At 35.8% G+C, this 20,724-nt stretch overlaps 3 protein-coding genes across 38 annotated transcripts in view; all 3 read left to right on the forward strand.

Annotated features, from left to right (window-relative positions):
- The window catches only part of LOC126724227 (putative disease resistance RPP13-like protein 1), a 248,182-nt gene that overhangs the window by 224,977 nt on the left and 2,481 nt on the right, over window positions 1-20,724 (forward strand). The window lies entirely within an intron of this gene.
- Window positions 1-20,724, forward strand: part of LOC126724225 (putative disease resistance RPP13-like protein 1) — a 285,952-nt gene that overhangs the window by 145,301 nt on the left and 119,927 nt on the right. For 6 of the 18 annotated variants that reach the window (XM_050428655.1, XM_050428656.1, XM_050428658.1 and 3 more), the window contains exons 3-5: window positions 12,977-15,827; window positions 15,966-16,027; window positions 16,279-16,392. In XM_050428655.1, the coding sequence (XP_050284612.1) occupies window positions 12,977-15,771 (2,795 nt within the window). In that variant the 3' untranslated portion in view covers window positions 15,772-15,827; window positions 15,966-16,027; window positions 16,279-16,392. Of the gene's footprint in view, window positions 1-12,976; window positions 15,828-15,965; window positions 16,028-16,278; window positions 16,393-16,707; window positions 16,759-17,363; window positions 18,119-18,407; window positions 18,561-18,630; window positions 19,001-19,266; window positions 19,463-19,826; window positions 20,563-20,724 lie in introns of all 18 variants that reach the window. The other 12 variants (XM_050428663.1, XM_050428665.1, XM_050428664.1 and 9 more) reach the window with 8 other exon arrangements.
- LOC126724236 (protein IQ-DOMAIN 11-like) lies at window positions 5,315-7,155 on the forward strand. The gene is made up of 3 exons (XM_050428734.1): window positions 5,315-5,934; window positions 6,112-6,243; window positions 6,333-7,155. Exons 1-3 carry the CDS (start codon window positions 5,596-5,598, stop codon window positions 6,939-6,941), a joined length of 1,080 nt encoding a protein of 359 aa, XP_050284691.1. The 5' UTR covers window positions 5,315-5,595; the 3' UTR covers window positions 6,942-7,155.

Consider the following 20,724-nt stretch of genomic DNA (forward strand, 5'->3'; position numbering starts at 1 on the left):
AAATGAAAATAAAAAACAAATTGTATTTGGTTTACGGATGGTTCTAGGGCTATTATGCTTTGAAGTTGCGTCTCCAAAACCAAACACAACAATAAAAAAACAGAAAAGAAGAGATTAAAAAATTAAAAAAAAAAAAAAGCAGATCACTACAATTGAAAGGGAAAGCGAAAGAAGTCATCTTTACCGATAGTCGGTTTGCTGGCTGACGGTAGCGGCAGGATCTATTCTCTCTTCAAGTTTCACTCTTAAGTATCTTCTCGTAAGGGGTAAAAGGGGCATTACTGAGAAGGAAAAAAAATGGAAGAGAAGTTGAAAATATATATAGTGGTTACCCACTGAAACGGTGTGCGGCTTTTAAAAATAATTTGTTAAAATTTCCTTTTTTTTAATAATTTATTTTTAAAAAGGCTTATTTGCTGATTTGTTGCTATTTTAAAAAAGTGTTTATTTTTTTTTTCCTGTAACTACTACCCAAACGAAAACACATATTGTTTTAGTGTTTTTAGATATAAATGCGTCAGTCATTTATATAGCTATATGGCGCAATGAGGCGCAATCAACAAAAAGTCAAATTTTTTCGATTATTAGTTATTATATAGATATAGATATACATATACATATATATATAGAGAGAGAGAGCAATAGATATAGATATACATATATCGAGAGAGAGAGAGAGCAATTTGACTTAGGGACAATATGAATTGTGCAAGTTTTATTATATAAAAATAAAATTTATAATAGATTATTAAAATAATTAAAAATATATATTAAATTTTATACTATATGTCTTGAAATTTTTGGTAATAAATTTTGGTAGGATTACAATTTTAAATATCTTGAAACTTAAATAATATAGTTCACCTAATTAAAGCATCCTAACAAATAATGAGATAAATAGAGTTTCAATTGGAGGAGTGGAAAGTTTCTTGGAACTTTAGGTAATACTAGAATTTCTTCTAAATACTAGTGTAGGGACACGATCTTTTTAGGCCAAGCCCAAGATGCATGGAACCTTAGACCAGTGAGCTCAATACAACGAATTTGTAGAGAGTGGGTCAAAGAGCTGGACTTTGGTGTGAGAACAACGACCACCAAGGTATTCCCCATAGGCTGAGTTTAACAGAGAGAATGGGTCCTCAGCATGATCCGATGAGCTTTTTCTGGTGCTTCTCGCGTGTTGGGGGTCTCTCCCCTTTTCCTGGTTTTGTCTTTACTCCCCTTTTTATAGTCGTTTCCTTCCTCCTGAATGGGGTCTCTAGGGTAGGTATTTGTCCCATCAGCCCCTACCTCCAGTTGTTGGGAGTGGTTGTAAGGACAGGGAAGTATGGCTGTGTCAGGCACAAGGTACTGAATGCAATAATGACAGTCTTCCCTTAGACGCTTCCATTCTTTCCGTTGTTTTTCTCTGCTTTCGTGCTTTCCCTGCCCTGTGGAACTATCTGGAGTCTCGCTACCGGTGGTCTGTTATCTCTTTTACCCTCGGCAATATCCATCCAAGGAGGATTTTCCCATGGCCGAGGAGGGATTTTTCCATAGGTTGGGCCCCTGGCCCAGTATAGATATTGAAATGGACCTATTAGTCTTTTACCCCCCACAACTAGAATTGTAGGCAAATATTAATTACTATTAGATTTAAGGGTCAAAAAACACTCATAGTAATGTCATTATTACTCTGTAGAAATTAGTGATTTATGCATTAACTCTTCTTATTAAAAGAAAAAAAAAAAAAAAAAAAAAAACCCAACATTAACTCTCCATTCTCTTCCATATCATCATCTTCCTCCTCTCATCTAACACTCATAGTAATGCCATTATTACTCTGTAGAAAGAGTTGGGTTGAAGTTACACCCGGTGTAACTCTAAGCAATGTTACACCACCCAATAACTTGTTATTGAATTAATATTTTGAAAATTCAACCGTTGAATTACATGTTCTATATGTTCTTAACATGCATGCCAATTTTCATATCAATCGGATGCTATTTACCATTTAATCCATAAACTCATCTTTTATGCATTATTTTAAATTACAAAAATTTGAATTTTAACAATTGATTGATAACATGGATATTAATTTTTGATCACTTTGAAATTTTGCAAGTATAAAGAATATACAAATATAATGTAATCTAACGGTGGATTTGTTAATATTCGCATCCAATTAATAAATATTGAGTGGTGTAACATTACTTAGAGTTACACCAGATGTAACTTGAACTCAACCCCTGTAGAAATTAGTGATTTAGGTATTAACTCTTCTTAGTAAAAAAAAAAAAAAAAAAAACCCATCATTAACTCTCCATTCTCTTCCATATCATCATCTTCCTCCTCTCATCTTTCTCTTTGCACTATGTACTTTCAGGCCTCCACCATTCATAAAATGCTCAAGATTAAATTGTAAATCCAAGCGGTCTTTATTTTGTTTTAATAAACATGATTACCATTTTGTGAACTCATTTATTATGGAAGGAGTATTGTTTTGCCATTAATTAACCATAGTATATGGCCTGAAAAAAAGAGAAATTTTTTTTCGTCCATTGAGTTTTGTGTTTTGGCAGTAGAGTAAAATTTGTCATGAGAGTTTTAGAAGTACTTAGCCTCAACAATCATTCTCTAAAACAATTGTGACTTTGGCCATATATTTCTAAAATTTTCGAGTACCTCAAGTCAATATTGTTAAGAAATCAATGGTGATGGCCTGAGAGGACATAGTGCAAGAAGAAAGATGTGAGAGAGGATGAGAGGAAGAAAATGATGACGTGGAGGAGAGTGGGGAATTAATGCAATCTTTTGCCCCTTTAATAAGAATAGTTAATACCTAAATTACTAATTTTTAGAGAACAATTATGACACTAGTATATGTGTTTTTTCACCCTTAGATATAAAAGAAATCAACGATCTCAAAAAAGGTGCAATTTAAACCCGTCTTATATATATATATATATATATATATACACACATAGGGCAAGGCTTGTGTCCAATGAAAATTTTCAATGGGCAAGATTTGGACACGTGTCCAAGATCCAACGTGTCCAGTGAAAACTTTCACTGGACACAAGCCGGACCCATATATATATATATGCCTAATCTTGTTTAGGATTTCTTGTTCTGATAAATCATCTATGTTCCATTCATAGAGTTTACTAGTGGATACTGTGAACTGGGCATTCCTTTCCTCGAACTAGAGGTCAGGGGGTGTGGGTCTGGGATACCAATTCTTGGTCAGGCTGATTGGGTTTACCTTGGGCTGGTAAAGTCTTTTTACTTGTAATCCTCGAAATTGGTCTTCTAGACGTTCTATCTCCTTTTCAGTTTATGAGGAGGTTCTGCTAGAACAGCTAGAAGCTTTATGGGCTTTAAGAACCTTAAGCTGGTTATCTCTACGTTGTTCCCTACTAGTTGAGGTGGTGTCTGGTGAAGGGGTAACTGGTTCCTTCTTTACAGGTTCCTCAAGCTTCTGGGCAACGATTTCTAAAGCTGTTTTATCCTTAGGTCTGAGATTAGTTTGTCTGGTTGTTGGGAGTTTAACCAAAGGCTTTTCTAAGGTCTGGATAGGTCTGCTAAGGCTTCCTGGCTGGAGGATGACCTTATTATCTATCCGATCTTCTATCCTCTCAAGTTGTCTACCTATGACTCATAAACACTGGTTGGTATAGTTGTTTTGCTTAATTACCTTCTTGACAACCTTTTCTTCAGGGGCTGCGTATTTGAAGGGAGAGGCAACTATATTCTCAGTACCACGGTGATTAAAGGGTATGGCTTCCTGGGGAGGATGACTAGACCTGACAGTTTTCTTGACACCTTTGGTGTCTTTTGTGGTCCAGTTGGTTTTGGTGATGACACAAGACTTTTTATGCCATTCAAAATGATTTTCAAAGTATTCGAAGAAAGGGACATTGCTAGATATCTCCTTCATGAATAGTTTCCATTTTTCCAAAACTTCAATCTTTTGTTCTCTGGTATGGTTGGCTCTATAGGCTTCTCTTTTGACTCTGTTTTCTTCTGAGTCAAATTCTTTACTTAAGGCATCTATATCAGGGGTGAACTCTTTTCTTATCACCATGAGCTGATGATCAATTTTAGTTTCTGGCTGAAAGAGATCTCTTATATCAGTTCATTTCATAGGAAAAGAATAGCCTCTAAGTATTATAGAAAACAGAAGTTCAAAACTGATGATTTCTATAAGAAAGGAAAATCCAAATCCACAGGAAAGTTCATACCTAAAACATCAGGAAAATGTTTTATGTGTGAAAAAAGAGGTAATTTCCAGAAAGAGTGTAAAGCTAAGGCCAAATCCCTTATCAATACCCTCATTAGTGACCAAACCAGTAAAGAAGAAATCTTCAAACATATATATATATATATATATATATAATTTAAGGTGAAGATAATTTACCAAAAAAAAAAAAATTAAGGTAAGGACATTGGGTAGACGAAGTTGTCCTTATTGGTATGCTTCATTTTTTTTTTTTTTTTTGAGCTATATATATTTCCTCTCAAATTTTTTTTAACTTTTTTATCAAATTTTTGAGAATAAAAATTAATTTTTATTCTTAGTCATTGAAAAGTATTGCACTTGGATTTTTATTCTTAGTCATTGAAAAGTATTGCACTTGGTAAGTTCTGCACCAAACCTTAATCTCATCTATATTCTATCTAAAAAAAAATTCTAGACTCCTATTAAGCAATTTCATTCTTCACGTCATCGTCACATCTTTTTTTTTTGCCTTTAATTTTTTGACATTAATAAATATATATAAATATATTAATTTTACAAATTCATCATAAAAGGTTTTAAATTTACATATTGTCTATACATATTCCACTCTAGGTTTATATGGGACGATTCACCAAATTCAAAAATCCACAAACAAACTTGTTGAAAACCCACAAACAAAGTGAACCGACCCTCTCCATCTTGTTTGTTCCAGGTCGCCGGCGACGGTTAGAGATCTGCTTCAACTCGATAGTGGTGGCTCGACGGCGACAAAAACCCATCAACAATCCCAGCAACAAAAACCCTAACAAATCCAAATCCAAATCCAAATCCAAATCCAACAATGGCAAGAAAAAAGCAAAGAAGAGAAAGCGCAGAGAAACTCGCCATTGTCATTGGTATTCTAACTTCTTTTTCTAAACTGATGCATATATGTACTACCAGAAACCGTACAAGCACAGTTGCAGAATCAATTAAAACCTTCTTAGACCAATGTGATTTATTGGTTCCCCAATGGCTAAGAAGAAGAGCTGGTTCGACATAGTGAAGAGGTTCTTTATTAGAGAGACAAACTCAAAGCCAGCAAAGGTAAAATGACTTGCCTCTTTGTTCAGTTTTGGCAACCCTCAATCTGACTATCAATGTGAACATGAAGTGAAAGAGTTTTCAGACATTAGAGTTCAAGGTGAAGCAACTCAGTCCAACCATCAATGTGAGAGAGAAACCCTTGAATTTGCTGCTACTAGAATTCAGTCTGCCTTTCGGGGTTACCTTGTGAGTTTAAACAAGCACTCTCTATCTCATATCTCCTTTCTCAACTTTTATTTATTCTCTGCTAATTTACAAATGTCTGACACTTTGTATATGATAAAGTAATGCCTGTTAAAAGAAAACATATATCAGGAATTTGGTATGGACACAAATTAGACCTTTTTTTCTTTTTAGTTCTCACAGATTGCATAGTTTTAATCAACATATGTGGGAGGGTTTTGCAGGCAAGTAAAGCCTTGCGGGCATTGAGGGGAATTGTGAAACTTCAAGCTATTATTCGAGGCAGAGCTGTAAGACGCCAAGCTATAACTACCCTAAAGTGCTTGCAGTCTATTGTAAATATTCAGTCACAGGCCAGCACAAGAAGATTTGGAACGGTGGAAGGCACTTGGAGTTATGATGAAAGTAAAGAATTGCAGAATTGGAAAGACAAGATAACAAGGGTATGGAATGCAGAAAGAACTGACTCATTCTAATGTGAACAACATAACTCTGATGAAAAAGAAAAGTCTGTATCCCATTCCTCTCTTTCTATAACATTAGTCTTCTGCTGGTCTAATTAATAGCATAAGAATTATTCTGTCTTTAACATTTGGGTGGCAAAATGTTATGATCTTCAGATAGACACAAACAATCAAAGATGGTGGAATGATAGTGTATTGTCAAAGAAAGAGGCAGATGCATTATTTATGAGTAAGAAAGAGGCCATAAATAAGAGAGAACGAATAAAGGAATACTGGTTTAGCCATCGGGTAAGCTCCTTTTGTTCTATAATCTTCTAATTATATATTTTTCAAGTTTTGGTTCAATTACTGATACTTTCAACTGAAAAATTATTCAGAAATCGGCAGAAACAGATCCAAACAAGGTAAACGGAAGATGGAGATACTGGTTGGACCAATGGGTAGACACACAAATTACTAGAAGTAGAGAACTTGAAGATTTGGACTCAGTTTTGACTTCAAATCCAAGACAAACCGATGACTGTGGAAGAAGACAACTTAAGCTAAGAAATGTAAAGGGACAGAATAATTTTGAAGGATTGGATTCTCCAATATTTGTTCCCAAAAGATCAATTCATCATAGGAGGCGATGCTCATTGGGAGATCATAGTACTTTGTCAAGCTCTCTTGTTCCAACTTACATGGCTGTAACTGAATCTGCAAAGGCAAAAGTGAGATCAATGAGCTCACCAAAAACACGGCTCGGGAATTTCGATACACGCTCTGAAAGCTATTCACCATATAAGAATAAGTTGTCTCTCATATCCTCTGTTACTACTGAAGTGCCAAGTGGTGGCAGGATTGGCAAGACTAATGGTTACCAGCAAAGATCTCCTAACTTGAAAGGCCTTCCAGGTCCTATAAAATCCGGACAGATGGTAAAGGATCTCAGCTTTAACTCAGAGTGTTCATTGCAGATTTGGGATAGACATGGTGGCTTCAGATAATTTCAGATGTTTGGTTTAAGAAGAGATCTTGGTTAGTGTGTTAGGTTGGAGCGGAGAACATAGTCTATAATTTAATAGAGTTTAAATAGTTAAATAGTGGGATGCTATTTCATCTCATTATTAAATGAGTAGCTTACAGTAATGCTACACAGTTGATTGACACATAGATAGTCTCTTTTCTTATCACAACTATAATTGAGCAAATTCTATGCTAACTGGCATTATAATTAAGGTTTTATCCATAGATGTGACTTTATGATTCTGTTTTAAGCCAATTGTTTAGGACACTAGAGAATGGAGAAACAAAACAGCCATTGAAATATTTGGATGCAGGGTTAGTGACTGGAGTGAAAGTCATAACATGGTTGTTGTACTAAAAGGTGTGGCTGGACACCTCCTTTTCAGGGAGGGCATTATACCAAACCTTTTACTCCCTTAATTTTTTTACTATTCCATAATTTCCACTAGACTTTGCACTTAATGGAGCCTTGACCTTGATCAATTTTTGATTGTCTTAAAGTTTAAGATGCTAGAAAATGGTTAATTCAATCATGTAATCTAACAAATCTAATCAAATATTTCAGCATTATACCAAACCATTTACTACCTTATTTTTTTACTAATCCATAATTTCCACTAGACTGTGCACATAATGGAGCTTGACCTCAATAAATTATCTATTATCTCAAAAGTTAAAATATTATAAAATGGTGAATTCAATCATTTAATCTAACGGACCTAATCAAATATTTTAGAATTATATCAAACTAGTAGGTTAGTCTTGTTTAGCTATTTTTTGTGATGCTTCCTTGTGTATATATAAACGAAGCTGGTGATGGAATTAACACATGTCAAATTTATCAATAATACACTAAGTTTATGTATTACACCCTATTTTTTTACAAGAACTTCCTACCAACATATTAATCAACTTAATCACTTTATCAGATTCCAAAAGTGGCATTAATCATGGTTGCATTTCAAAAGTCTTGAGCACTAATAGTATTTGTGAATACTAATAAAGCAGTAGAACAAAGTAAGCCTCTTCAGAATTGTGCTGGAGGTAGAACTAATTGATTCTTCAGTCCAAACAAACATCCCAACAAAACCCTTCTAACATTGACACCTCAAACCCTCTGCAACAAAAAGAAAACAAAGGAGGCCCAAACTTTGTAGAAGAAGACCCACTTGGTGGACCGGACTAGACGGAGTTGGGCCCAAAGCACTTTCAGAATATGCTACCAACATATAAAGCTGATTCCATAAGTGTTGAGCACTTTTTTTTTTTTTTTTTTTTTTTTTTGGGGAGCACATGTTGAGCACTTAATAAAGCGACCAATAATGCAATCATACTCATTCTTGGCGTGGTCTGCTTTATTTGATTCCTTCCTATCAATAAAGCAGTCAAGATTGACTCCCTTTACTCTTTATGTTACTTTTGAAACTGTGAAGGGTGAAGAATACAGCCACACCACCAATTGATAAATAACAAACACTATACCGATAACAAAGTTAATCTCTTCCCATCCTAACCCATTTTCTGAGGATTGTCTCTTTGTTTACTTCATTTCATTTCCCATATTTCCTTATTTCCCACAAGTGAATCATGTCAGTAATTGTGCTAGAAATTGGGCCTAGGCCAGCCTAATCTGGGAGCCATTATGAGGCCAACCAAGCTAAAGGGAGCTTACTCTTCCAAGCTATTACAAGGGATTAAGAAAACCGTATCATTAAACAACATAGCAAGTTCGCTTCAAGAAGAATTTACTACTACAGCAACTTGATTAACTAAGATACACATCCTAATAGTTTCAAAAGTACTTGCATTTTCACTAACACAAAGATCATACCATATATCGACATATTGCCACTGCCCCCAAGATACTTAACATTAAGTCTAGTACATAAAACCCGATCTTTAACTTGAGATTAATGCACAAAACATTATGGACAAAATAATATCAAAAAGAGAGAATCAAATTAAGGTTTAAGTTAGTCTAACCTCTCAAATGAAAGCTAAACTTCCTATAAGATCCACCCACTTTGATCTGGAATCCAATTTCAGCATCTAGATGTCAATAAATTGAGATATAGCAGCTCATGTACACAACATAAAAACAATCATAGTAGTCGGAACGGAAGCTTTTGTAAGTAATAAGCGAAAACTCAGTAGTAACTATGAAAACAAACTCAAAACATTAAAATTGCTCCAGCATTTCAAACTTGCCGTCTTCAACAATGCTTAAGCATAATAAAAGCAATGTAAAAGCCTACGTATGTGTTTATATCATGCTCATAATCCCTAAATGTTAGAGCATTAGCATTGGAAAATTGCAATGCTATTCTATTTTACAATTCTAAAAATCACTTTATCATTTATACCATCTTATATTACAATACCTCCACATCCCAAACTTTTATTTTTATTAAAATATTATTTTTTAATCTTTCTTTATTATTTTTTTTCTAACCGAAACTTTTGTTTTCCTAGGCTTTCCAACAGTCTTTTTTTTCCTCTCTTTCTCCCTCAACACCGGTTCAACACACAAAGCCTTCCTCTCTTTCTCCCTCAACACCTGTGTGACACACACAGACCCATTAGAACAAAAACCTAGAAAAACCCAAGCCACCACTGCCCACTGCTCACCAAAATCCCACCGGAACAAAAACCCATATTAAAAAAAAAAAAAACCCAGCGTCACAACAGAAGGAAAAAAAAAAAAAAAAAAAAAAAAAGACACCCATCGGAAACCCAGAATAACCAACCACTTCAGCCATAACCCAACCACAACAAAACCACACACACACAAACACAAACCATCAACAGAGCCACACACACACAAACCATCAAACCAATTGGAGCCAACAACGACCACCACACCCACCACCCAAGCCACCGATCAGCAAACCCAAGCCACCGATTAACAAACCCATGCCGCTGATTTGAAATCCAGGCCGTCGAAAATACCCAAAAATCATCATCGGAGCCACCATCGGAGCTACCGATGATCAACCCAAACGATCCACCCACCGATCAACCGATCCAAACCCACCATCAACCGATCCCAGCCCAACGATCCTAACCCAGCTCGCCAATCCATGCTAATCCAACCTCCAACCTCAAAAATCCAAAACCCAGCATCGGTGCAATGAGAGAGAAGCCGTGCGATGAGAGATGAGAGGCCGTGCGATGAGAGATGAGAGAGTGGCCGTGTGAGATGGGTGAGAAATTTCGGAGATGGGTGAGAAATTTTGGCGATGAAGCTTATGAGAGGAGAGAGTAGATGGAGAAAGAGAAGGAAGAGTGAGAAGAGCACAGAAAAATGAGAGGGATGAGAGAGAAATTCCGGGGTAAATAGGAGAATAAAATATTATTATTTTTTTGCAATTATGTGAACAGTACAATTCTATGTTTAGAATTGTACTGTAGCAGTATTGCAAAAAAATTTGCAATACTGCTGTTTACCATTCTCTAATGCAGGAGGCTTTTTAGGTTTAAAATGTCAAATTCCTCTTAGATATGGCATTAGCATTCTCCAATGCTAATGCTCTTAGGACTTAGGATTCTTCATCTCAAACTGAGTAAATAAAAAGCAGTTTAACAGCAATACACGTGTCTATCCAATTCTCATAATCTTTTCTTAAAACTATGTATATCTTACGTTCATAGAATAGGTCCGTTTTGGCACTTTTTTTTTTTTACAACATTTTCACAATACCTTTTATAACAAATTCTAAACAGCATGTTATTTTTGGTTGCTATGGGTAGGTAAAAATGTAATTTAAGTGGTGAATTAAATTAGAACAAAAAACAACTTACCACTATAATTTGTTGTGAAAATATTGTAAAGTAATAGCTACTTTCAAACTTTTTTTTTTTTTGCCACAATGCGAGTTATGGATACAATATTTTTACAAAAATTTTACAATAAAATCTATGTAATTGTTTTTTTTTTTAAATCATGTGACAAGTTATTAATGATAGATAAGGGTACAATATTTTCACAAAAAATTTCACTACAAAATCTATGTAACTATTTTTTTTTTAAAAAAATTATGTAACAAATAATTAATGATAGATTAAAAAAAATTGTGATGTTAGTAGTAATTCCAAATAAGAACTAATAATAATTTGCTAAATAAACTTCATTCTAAAATTATTGTGAAATTATGGTGTCAACTGTGTAATAAAATATCATGATATTTTCGTAAGTCTTTGTTTTTAACTGTAGTCAGTCCAGTTTAATATTTTATTGATAAATTTAATTTTCTTTTGACGTTCACACCACAACTATTGTGATATATTTTATTTTTAATTTGTTATGGGCTAGTATAATTTTATTTTTAATTTGTTGTGGATTAGTATAATTGTAATTAAAAAAAAAAAAAAAAAACCCACCAAACCCTCTTCCCTCTTTTCTGTCTTCTTTTTATTCCAATATTTTTTTTTCTCGTCTTTTTTTCTCATCCACCCGTTTCTACCCAATCTCATCAAATATCTTTTTCTTTTTCTTTTCTTTCCTCCACCAATTCTTCTGTGGAAAAGTCTCCCACTGCAAGACTTTGCAGATCAAAGTAAACCTCTTTCAGTCTTCTCTCCGAACTCAATTTTCAGATCAGGAGTGTCACTTTGGTTACTTCATTTCATTTTCAGTATTTCCTTGTTTTCCACGAGCGAATCATGTCTGTAATTGGAGATGCTGCTTTATCCGCTTTCTTTGGGAAGCTGTTTGACAACTTAACTTCCTATGATCTGCTGAAGTTCTTTCAGGAAGAGAAAGTTGATGCTGACCTCAAGAGGTGGAGGACAACTTTGATGAAGATCCATGCAGTTCTGGATGACGCAGAAGAGAAGCAGATGACAAACAGGCTCGTGAAGATCTGGTTGGATGAGCTGGAAGACTTGGCCTATGATGTGGACGACATCTTGGACGAGTTTGCTACTGAAGCTTTGGGACGCAAGTTGAACCCTGAACCCAGCACAAGTAAGGTGCGGAAGGTCGTTGATGCTTGTATTGGTTCGAATCGAAGTTTTGCTACCACAATGCGGTCCAAGATTGAAGAGATTGATACAAGACTGCAAAATATAGTGACTGATAAGAAAGATCTGGAGTTGAGAGAAAATGCAGGCCTGGGAAGAACTGGAGCAACAAGACCGAGGGTGCCCACCACTTCTCTAGTGAATGAAGGTCATACTCATGGCAGAGAAGAAAATAAAAAGGCTATTGTCAAGTTGTTGTTAAGCGGTGAATCGAGTAATGCTCAGCTCTCTGTTATTCCCATACTTGGTATGGGGGGAATGGGTAAAACAACTCTTGCCCAACTAGTCTATAATGACATTGAGGTGAGCCATTATTTTGAGGAGAAAGCATGGGGCTGTGTTTCGGAAGATTTTGATATTGTAAGGGTGACAAGAGAAATCCTACAATCTTTCACTTCTGAATCCTGCAACGATAATAATTTAGAGTTACTACAAGTCAAATTGAAGGGGAAATTATCAGGCAAAAAGTTCTTACTCGTTTTGGATGATGTATGGAATGAAAACTATAATGATTGGACTAGACTGCGTTGTCCATTTGAATTTGGGGCTCCAGGGAGTAAGATTATCATCACAACTCGGAATGATCGTGTTTCATCAATAATGGGCACTACTCAAGCTTACAAGTTGAACAAGTTGTCAGATGATGCTTGCTTGGTTGTATTTATCCAAAACACATTGGGGACAGCAGATTTTAGTGCATATCCAGAACTTCAAGAATTTGGTCCTAAAATTTTGGAAAGGTGTCAGGGATTGCCTTTGGCAGCAAAAGCTCTTGGAGGCCTATTACGTACTATACATTGTGATGAGTGGAAAAATGTGCTCAATAACAAGGTATGGGATATGTCAGAAGAAAATAATGATGTTCTACCAACCCTTAGATTGAGCTATCTATATCTCCCTTCACATTTAAAGAGATGTTTTGCCTATTGTTCACTATTCCCAAAAGATTATGAATTTAAGGAACAAGAACTAGTCTTGTTATGGATGGCGGAAGGTTTGGTTCAAGAATCAGAAAAGCATAAACCAATGGAAGATCTTGGTATTGAGTATTTTCGTGATTTATATAAGCGATCACTTTTTCAACAATCAAGTAGGAATAAATCACTCTTTGTCATGCACGACTTAATCAATGATTTAGCTCAATGGGCAGCGGGACATTTGTGCTATTGGTTGGAAGATAAATCAGGTGGTAATATGCAACCCAAGATTTCTACAAAGGTACGTCATTTCTCCTACGCTCGTTGTGAATATGATGGCATCACAAAATTTAAAGGCTTGACAAAAGATATGCGTTTATGGACCTTCCTACCACTACAAAGAAAGTACTCAAGCTACTTAACAAATTATGTTTTTAGTTGTCTATTGCCACAATTTAGATGTTTAAGGGTATTATCTTTATCTCAATATCAAATTTTTGAGTTACCAAGTTCAGTCGGTGATTTGAAACATCTAAGATACCTCAACCTTTCTAAAACTATGATTAGAAGTTTACCAGAATCAACAAGTTCTTTATACAATTTGCAAACATTAATATTGAAATATTGTGAGAGACTCACAAAGTTACCGGAGAAAATTGGAAATCTAGTCAATCTTCGGCATCTTGATATTGAAGGGGCCTATTTAATCAAAGAGATGCCAATGGGAATAAAAGAGTTAAAAAACCTACAAACATTGTCTAATTTTGTTGTGGGGAAAGATACTGCATCAAAGATAGGAGACTTGATGAACTTGGAGTCTCTTAAGGGAACACTTTGCATTTCACACTTGGAGAACGTGCTTGAAGTCGAGGATGCAAGAAGGGCCAACTTACTTGGTAAGAAGAATTTAAATGTATTAGTGATGAAATGGGAGTCCGAGCTTGATCAAAGAGCGAGTCTAGATATTCTTGACATGCTACAACCTTCAACAACGGTGAAAGAAATTTCAATTGATGGCTATGTTGGTGCAAAATTCCCAACTTGGTTTGGACATCCATCATTTTCTAAAATGGTGCTCCTAAGGATTGAGAGGTGCAGAAAATGTACATCTTTACCTACAATTGGACAATTACCATTGTTGAGAGACCTTGTCCTTGTAGGATTGTCTGCAGTGCAAACCGTTGGTCTTGAGTTTTATGGGAAAGATTGCACAAAACCTTTTCCATCCTTAGAGTCACTTTGCTTTAAGGATATGCAAGAATGGAAAGATTGGATTCCATGCAAAGTTGAGTATGAAGAATTCCCTCGGTTGCGTGAGCTTTCTATTTCTAAATGCCCTAAATTGCAAGGAAAATTGCCTCACCATGTTCCATTATTGGAAAAATTTTCTATTAATGGATGTGAGCAATTGGACGTTTCAATTCCAAACTTCCCAAAGCTTCATGCATTAGAAATTAAGGGATGTAAAGGGGTGGTGAGTACAGATGAGTTATGCTTTCCAAAGTCAACTATTCTTTCTATTCCATATGTGAAAAGCTTGACGGAGGAGTTCATGCATGGGTTAGCTAAGGTAGAAAATCTAGAGATAGATAATTGTAAGGAGCTAACATCTTTGTGGCAGGATGAATTCAAATCCCTTATAACGCTGGGTATAAGAGATTGCTCAAGCCTTGTCAACATCAGCTTGACATCTACTTTAAGGACACTATATATTTATGGTTGTAGTGGTTTGGAATCCTTGTCAATCTCTAATTGTACATGTTTGGAAAAGGCAAGCATTTCGAGATGTAATTCTTTGACGTTGATTTCAAGAGGTCAGTTGCCTCAAAATTTGAAAACGCTAGGTATAAGAGATTGTGAGAATTTGCAGTTTTTGGCAGATGAGGGAGAGGCTTCTTCTAATTCTTCTTCTCTTCTTGAGAACTTGTATATTGCCAGCTGTCCATCTCTAAAATGCTTATCATCAAGTGGCGACCTCTTGAAAACGCTTAAACGCCTTCAGATTCGGTCATGCATAGAGCTGACATCCTTATCATCAAAAAACGAGTTACCTACAGCTCTTAAATACCTTTCTGTATCGAACTGTCCAAAGATGGAGTCAATAGCGAACAACTTACCCAACAATGCGTCTCTTGAATATCTTGGAATCGTAAGTTGTGCAAAGATGAAATCCTTACCGGTGGGCCTACACAAACTCTGCCACCTCAATAAGATAGAGATAATAAACTGCCCTAGTTTTGTTTCCTTCCCAGATGGAGGGTTACTCCCCACCAGCTTGAGAGAGCTTTCGATCCACGGCTGTGAGAAACTGGAGGTCTGGCCCAACTGCATGCCGAACCTCAATTCTCTTCGTATCTTCATTTGTCCAAGCATCATATACTTTCCAGAAGAGGGTTACCCCACCAGTCTAACATCACTCTCATTTGGCGGGGAGAATATCTGTAAGCAAGTAACTGTGTGGGGATTGCACAGACTAACCTCTCTTACATCACTCTGGATTGATGGGATTGATGGTGGAATTCCAGATTGGCAGTCGTTTCCAGATGAGCAAGATGGGAAGCTGACGATGACGCTTCCTTCCTCTCTTACCCAGCTAACGATTTGGAGCATTCCAAATATAGTAATTCTATCTTCTTTGGGCTTTCAAAATCTCTCTGCTCTTGAACTATTGAGCATCGGAAATTGCCCTAAACTCGCATCCCTCCCAGAGAAGGGCCTACCTCCCTCGCTTCTGCGACTTTATATTAACGAGTGTCCATTGCTGAAACAACACTGCAAGAAAGGCGGGCGAGAGTGGTCCAAGATAGCCAACGTCCCTTGCGTTCTGATTGATGATAGGTCTGTCTATAAGGTGGAGGAGGAGCAGCAATAAAAAAATTGTAAAACAAAGAGCAATATTTACTCATAATAGTTACTCCTTCCTTCCAGGCACAACATTATTTGGTTTCATAATATTTCTCATTACATTGTTGACATCAAAAGCAGAATACAACAAAATCCTCTATGTTTGTATATGAACAATACAATTTTAATAATTCAAACCCTAACCTAGGCTAATTCTTGTAGTGTTGCAGCAGAGACTAGCTTCTGAACCGCTAAACGTTATATTGGAATTTCAGAACACAGAGGTAAGTTAAATTTAATTATTTTCCTCTTTTAACAATTGAACTTCTGGCACTCTGAAATTTTAGTGTCAAATAGTTTGTAATTTATTTGAATTATGTGAACACTTTATGCTCGGGCAGGCAGCTATTCGATAAAATGCCTAAAAGAGATATTTTATAGTGTTTGAAATTTTATTACCTCATCAATATCTCATATACTTTGTGATTTGTTTAAATTATTGGCTTGGCTATCAGCTGTGATTTGATGATTGCAGGTTATCAGTAAATGTGCCCTTTTAGTACTATGCTTGTGCAGAATGTCGTTTTAAACATTTGTCGTGCCTTGCATAGATTGATCAAAGCATTGTCACCTATGTTGCAAATGGCAGGTATTTCATTACTTTGAGTCCATTAATATTTTTGTTTCCTTAAAAGGTGTACCCACCTAATATTAGCATGATATAAATGATCTAGACTATTTCATAACTTATGTTGATCTTGACCACTTCATTAGAGAAGGAGGAGCAGCAATAAACAAAGAGGAAAAAAGTTTAGATATTTAATTGGTTTCATAACATTGTTCATTACGTATTTACATGTCCAAAGCTGAATACAAGAAAATACTCTGTGTTTGTATTTAAAATACAATACGATTTCAATAATTCAAAACCTAACCCAAGCTAATTCTTACATTGTTGCAACAGAGACTAGGTTTGGAACTGATAAACCTTCTTTTGGAATTTCAAAACGTGGAGGTATGTTAAATTTTGGTTACCATATGTTCAATTTTTTTACCTCATCAATATCTCTTATAGTTAAATTATGCAAACCATATATGCTCGGACACGCAGCTGTATGATAAAATACCTAAAAGAGGTATTGTATCGTGTTTGAAATTTCACCTCGTTAATGCCTCTTATACATAATAATTTATTTGAGTTATTGGGTTGGCTATCAGCTGTGATTTGATGATTGCAGGCTACATATTGTGTTCTGCGACATGATGATCAGCAGATGTGCACAAAATGTCATTTCAAAACAAATATTGTGTCTTGCATAGATTGATCAAAGCATTGTCACCTGCGCTGCAGATGGCAGGCATTTCATAAATATCAAAATTTCATTTAAATGTAAAAAATTTATTATTAAATAAATGAAAAGCAATATTTATTTCTTTTTAACTTCTTATATTGCATGCATTATTGATTCATATTCTCTGCAATTCATTTTTTTAACTGTTTAGAAATCTGTCCTAAAGTGCTCCCCTGGGAGGTCATTTTGCGGTACTAATTGGCTCGTATTTGGATGGAGAGATGCTCTTTGGATACTGATCTTTCTTATTCTATTATTGTTGTAATAGCAGCCACTCTTTGGGCTATTTGGAAATGCAGTATTATAGAGCCAAGCTCTTAATTACTGCTACTCAAGGGAAGACTATTGATGCTACTCAAGCTCTTAATTACTGCAAGCACAAGATCATGATCTGTCAAGAAGCAATGGCTGGGATTCATTCCCTAAATGTTGCTTTAAACCTCCTATCTATAATTGCAAATGATTTGTTGAATCTAAGATCAAATTGGGAACCAAATTTCAGATCTTATTAGAAGTTAGTACAGAAAGGGAGAGTTGCTCGCCAGGTGCAAGCTTTGTTTGCAAAGATCAAATGAGGAACCAAATTGTGGTACACTGTTATAGTTGGTTGGCTAAAAAGAAATCCATAGTACTTTCTCAGATAATTCATGAAAGCTCAACCCATGCACTTATTAAAGGTGTGGTAACTGAAGTTGTACCTACTAGTAGCTCTGAGGTTTGCAGCCTTTGTTGTGCAATGAAAAACACCAGGTTGGGAGATTAAGCAGTTAAGGAAGACATTGCTGAGCAGCGTTCATGATTTTCTAAACTCTGGGTTGATCAAATCCCAGGCAAATCCTCACTAATGCTTGTTAGCTGGCCAATTCTACAGCTTCCTCTTTTATGCGGCCTGGTCCTCTTCTTGACCAGAATTTAAGGTTTTCTCTCTGACTTAGCATCCATGTTGAAGAGAAAATGAATTTCTTGATGTGGTGAATCTTGTTTGATTTGCTGAATACCACTAATAGATGATATTGCAGATTGGTAAGAAATTCTCTAATTTTATTCACATTCTACAAAGATGTACTAATGTACTATTTCCAAAGTAATAATTTCTTGGCAATTTGAGAAACTAGACAATTGCTTCTGCAAAATGGTTTTGAGGCTCTAACTTATTCTTAGCATCCAGTTTTCAATTCTTATACATGGAGTAAAAGTTTACAAGTCAATTATTATTTAGTTCACTGGCTAATCTGCTCCATTACTAATCAATAGTATTCTGTATTGGTATTGGTCTTTTAACTTCTTTTTCTGAACTGATGCATGAATGTAGTACCAGAAACCACCCTACCAGCAAAGTTGCAGAATCAATCAGAACCTTCTTAGACCAATGTAATTTATTGGTTCTCCAATGACTAAGAAGAAGAGCTGGTTCAACATAGTGAAGAGGTTCTTTATAAGAGAGACAAACTCAAAACAAGAAATGGTAAAGTAATTTGCTTATTTGTGCAGTTTTGGTCTTTGATTCTGTTCCTCACTGCTAGAACAATTATCAGGATAGGAGAAGGAAATGGATTTTTGGAGGGCTCAAGATCAAAAGGTTAGCCTCGCTCACTGCACCATCATCATTAAATGAAAGAAATCTAGGTGAGGCTGAGGAAGAGCAGATCAAGCATGCTCTTGCTGTGGCCCATGCCACCATTGCTGCTGCTGAAGCAGCTGTTACAACTACTCTAGTTGCTGCTGAGATTGTCTGGTTCACCAGCACCCCTCAATATAACCATCAATGTGTAAATGAAGTGGAAGGTTCAGTCATTAGAGTTCAAGGTGAAGCCCCTCAGTCCAAAAATCAATGTGTGAGAGAATCCATGAATTTGCTGCCATTAGAATTCAGTCTGCCTTTTGGGGTTACCTTTTGTGTTTAAAGTAGGTCTCTCTATCTCATATCTCCTTCCTCAAATTTTATTTATTATCCGCTAATTGATTCGTGATGGAAACTATGTATATGATATTGTTCTGCCTGTTAGAAGAAAACATATATCAGAATTTGGTACTGACAGCAAATTTATGTCAACTTTTAACTCTAATAATAGCAGGAAAAAAAAACACACACACACACAAATTAGACCTATTTTTTTAAAGTTCTCACAGATTGTATAATTTTGATGAAAATATGTGGGAGAGTTTTGCAGGCAAGGAAAGCTTTGCGGGGAAAAGGAATTATGAGGCAGAGCTGTAAGATGCCAAACCATAATTACCCTAAAGCTCTTGCAGTCCATTGTAATTATTCAGTCACAAGGCTGCACAAGAATATTTGGAATGGTGGAAGGCACTTGGAATTATGTTGGAAGTGAACAATCGCAGAATTGGAAAGACAAGACGACAAGGGTATGTAATGCAGCAAGAACTGGCTTATTCTATTGTGAACAACAAAACTCCCATAAAAAAATTTGTTTCTCATTTCACCTGTGCTGCAGATGGCAGGTATTTCATAAATATCAGAATTTCATTTAAATGTTAAAATTTTTATTATTAAATAAATGAATAGCAATAGTTATTTCATTTTAACTTCTTATATTGCATGCATTATTGATTCATATTCTCTGCAATATATATTTTTTTAACTGGTTAGAAATCTATCCTAAAGTGCTCCCCCTGGAGCTGATTTTATGGTACTAATTGGCTCCTATTTGGGTGGAGAGATGCTCTTTGGATACTGATTTTTCTTATTCTATTATTGTTGTAATTGCAGCCACTCTTTGGGCTATTTGGAATGCAGTTTTATAGAGCCATGCTCAAAGGAAAGGCTGCCGATGTTTCTCAAGCTCTTAATTACGGCAGGCATGTGGTCATGATCTGTCACAAAGCAATGACTGGGAATCGTTCCCTAAATGTAGCTTTAAACCCCCTGTCTACAATTGGAAACGATTTGTTGAATTTAAAATCAAACAGGGAACCAAATTTTGGATCTTAGTAGAAGTTACTACAAAAGGAAGAGTTGCTTGCTAGGTGCAAGCTTTGTTTGCAAAGATCAAATGAGGAACCAAATTGTGATACACTGTTAAAGTTGGTTGGCTAAAAGTAAATCCGTAGTACTTTCTCAGACAATTCGTGAAAGCTCAATCCATGCACTTATTAAAGGTGTGGTAGCTGCAGTTGTACCTACTAGTCACTCTGAGGATTGCAGCCATTATTGTGCAATGCAAAACACCTAGTTCGAAGGATTTGAGCAGTTAGGAAGACATTGCTGAGTGGCATTAGTGATTTTCTAAATGCTTGGTTGATCAAATCCCAGGAAAATCCTCACTAATGCTTGTTAGCATGCCAATTCTACAGCTTCCTCTTTTATGCAGACTAGTCCTCTTCTTGACCAGAATTTAAGGCTTTCACTCTGACTTAGCATCCATGTCGAAGAGAAAATAAATTTCTTGATGTGGTGAATCTTGTTTGATTTGCTGAATACCATTAATAGATGATATTGCAGATTGGTAAGAAATTATTAAATATCATTCACATTCTACAAAGATGTACTAATGTACAATTTCCAAAGCATTAATTTTTTGGCAATTTGAGAAACTAGACAATTGCTTTTGCAAAGTGGCTTTGAGGTTCTACCTTATTCTTCTTAGAATCCAGTTTTCAAATCTTAC

The sequence above is a fragment of the Quercus robur genome, chromosome 4, assembly GCF_932294415.1.
Source record: "Quercus robur chromosome 4, dhQueRobu3.1, whole genome shotgun sequence".
Taxonomy (NCBI): Eukaryota; Viridiplantae; Streptophyta; class Magnoliopsida; order Fagales; family Fagaceae; genus Quercus; species Quercus robur.

Coding starts and splice junctions, on each gene's coding strand:
- LOC126724236 (XM_050428734.1), top strand. CDS start 5,596: ATGCCTGTTAAAAGAAAACATATATCAGGAATTTGGTATGGACACAAA. Junction 5,935..6,111: donor GGAAAGACAAGATAACAAGG/GTATGGAATGCA, acceptor TATGATCTTCAG/ATAGACACAAACAATCAAAG. Junction 6,244..6,332: donor AATACTGGTTTAGCCATCGG/GTAAGCTCCTTT, acceptor AAAATTATTCAG/AAATCGGCAGAAACAGATCC.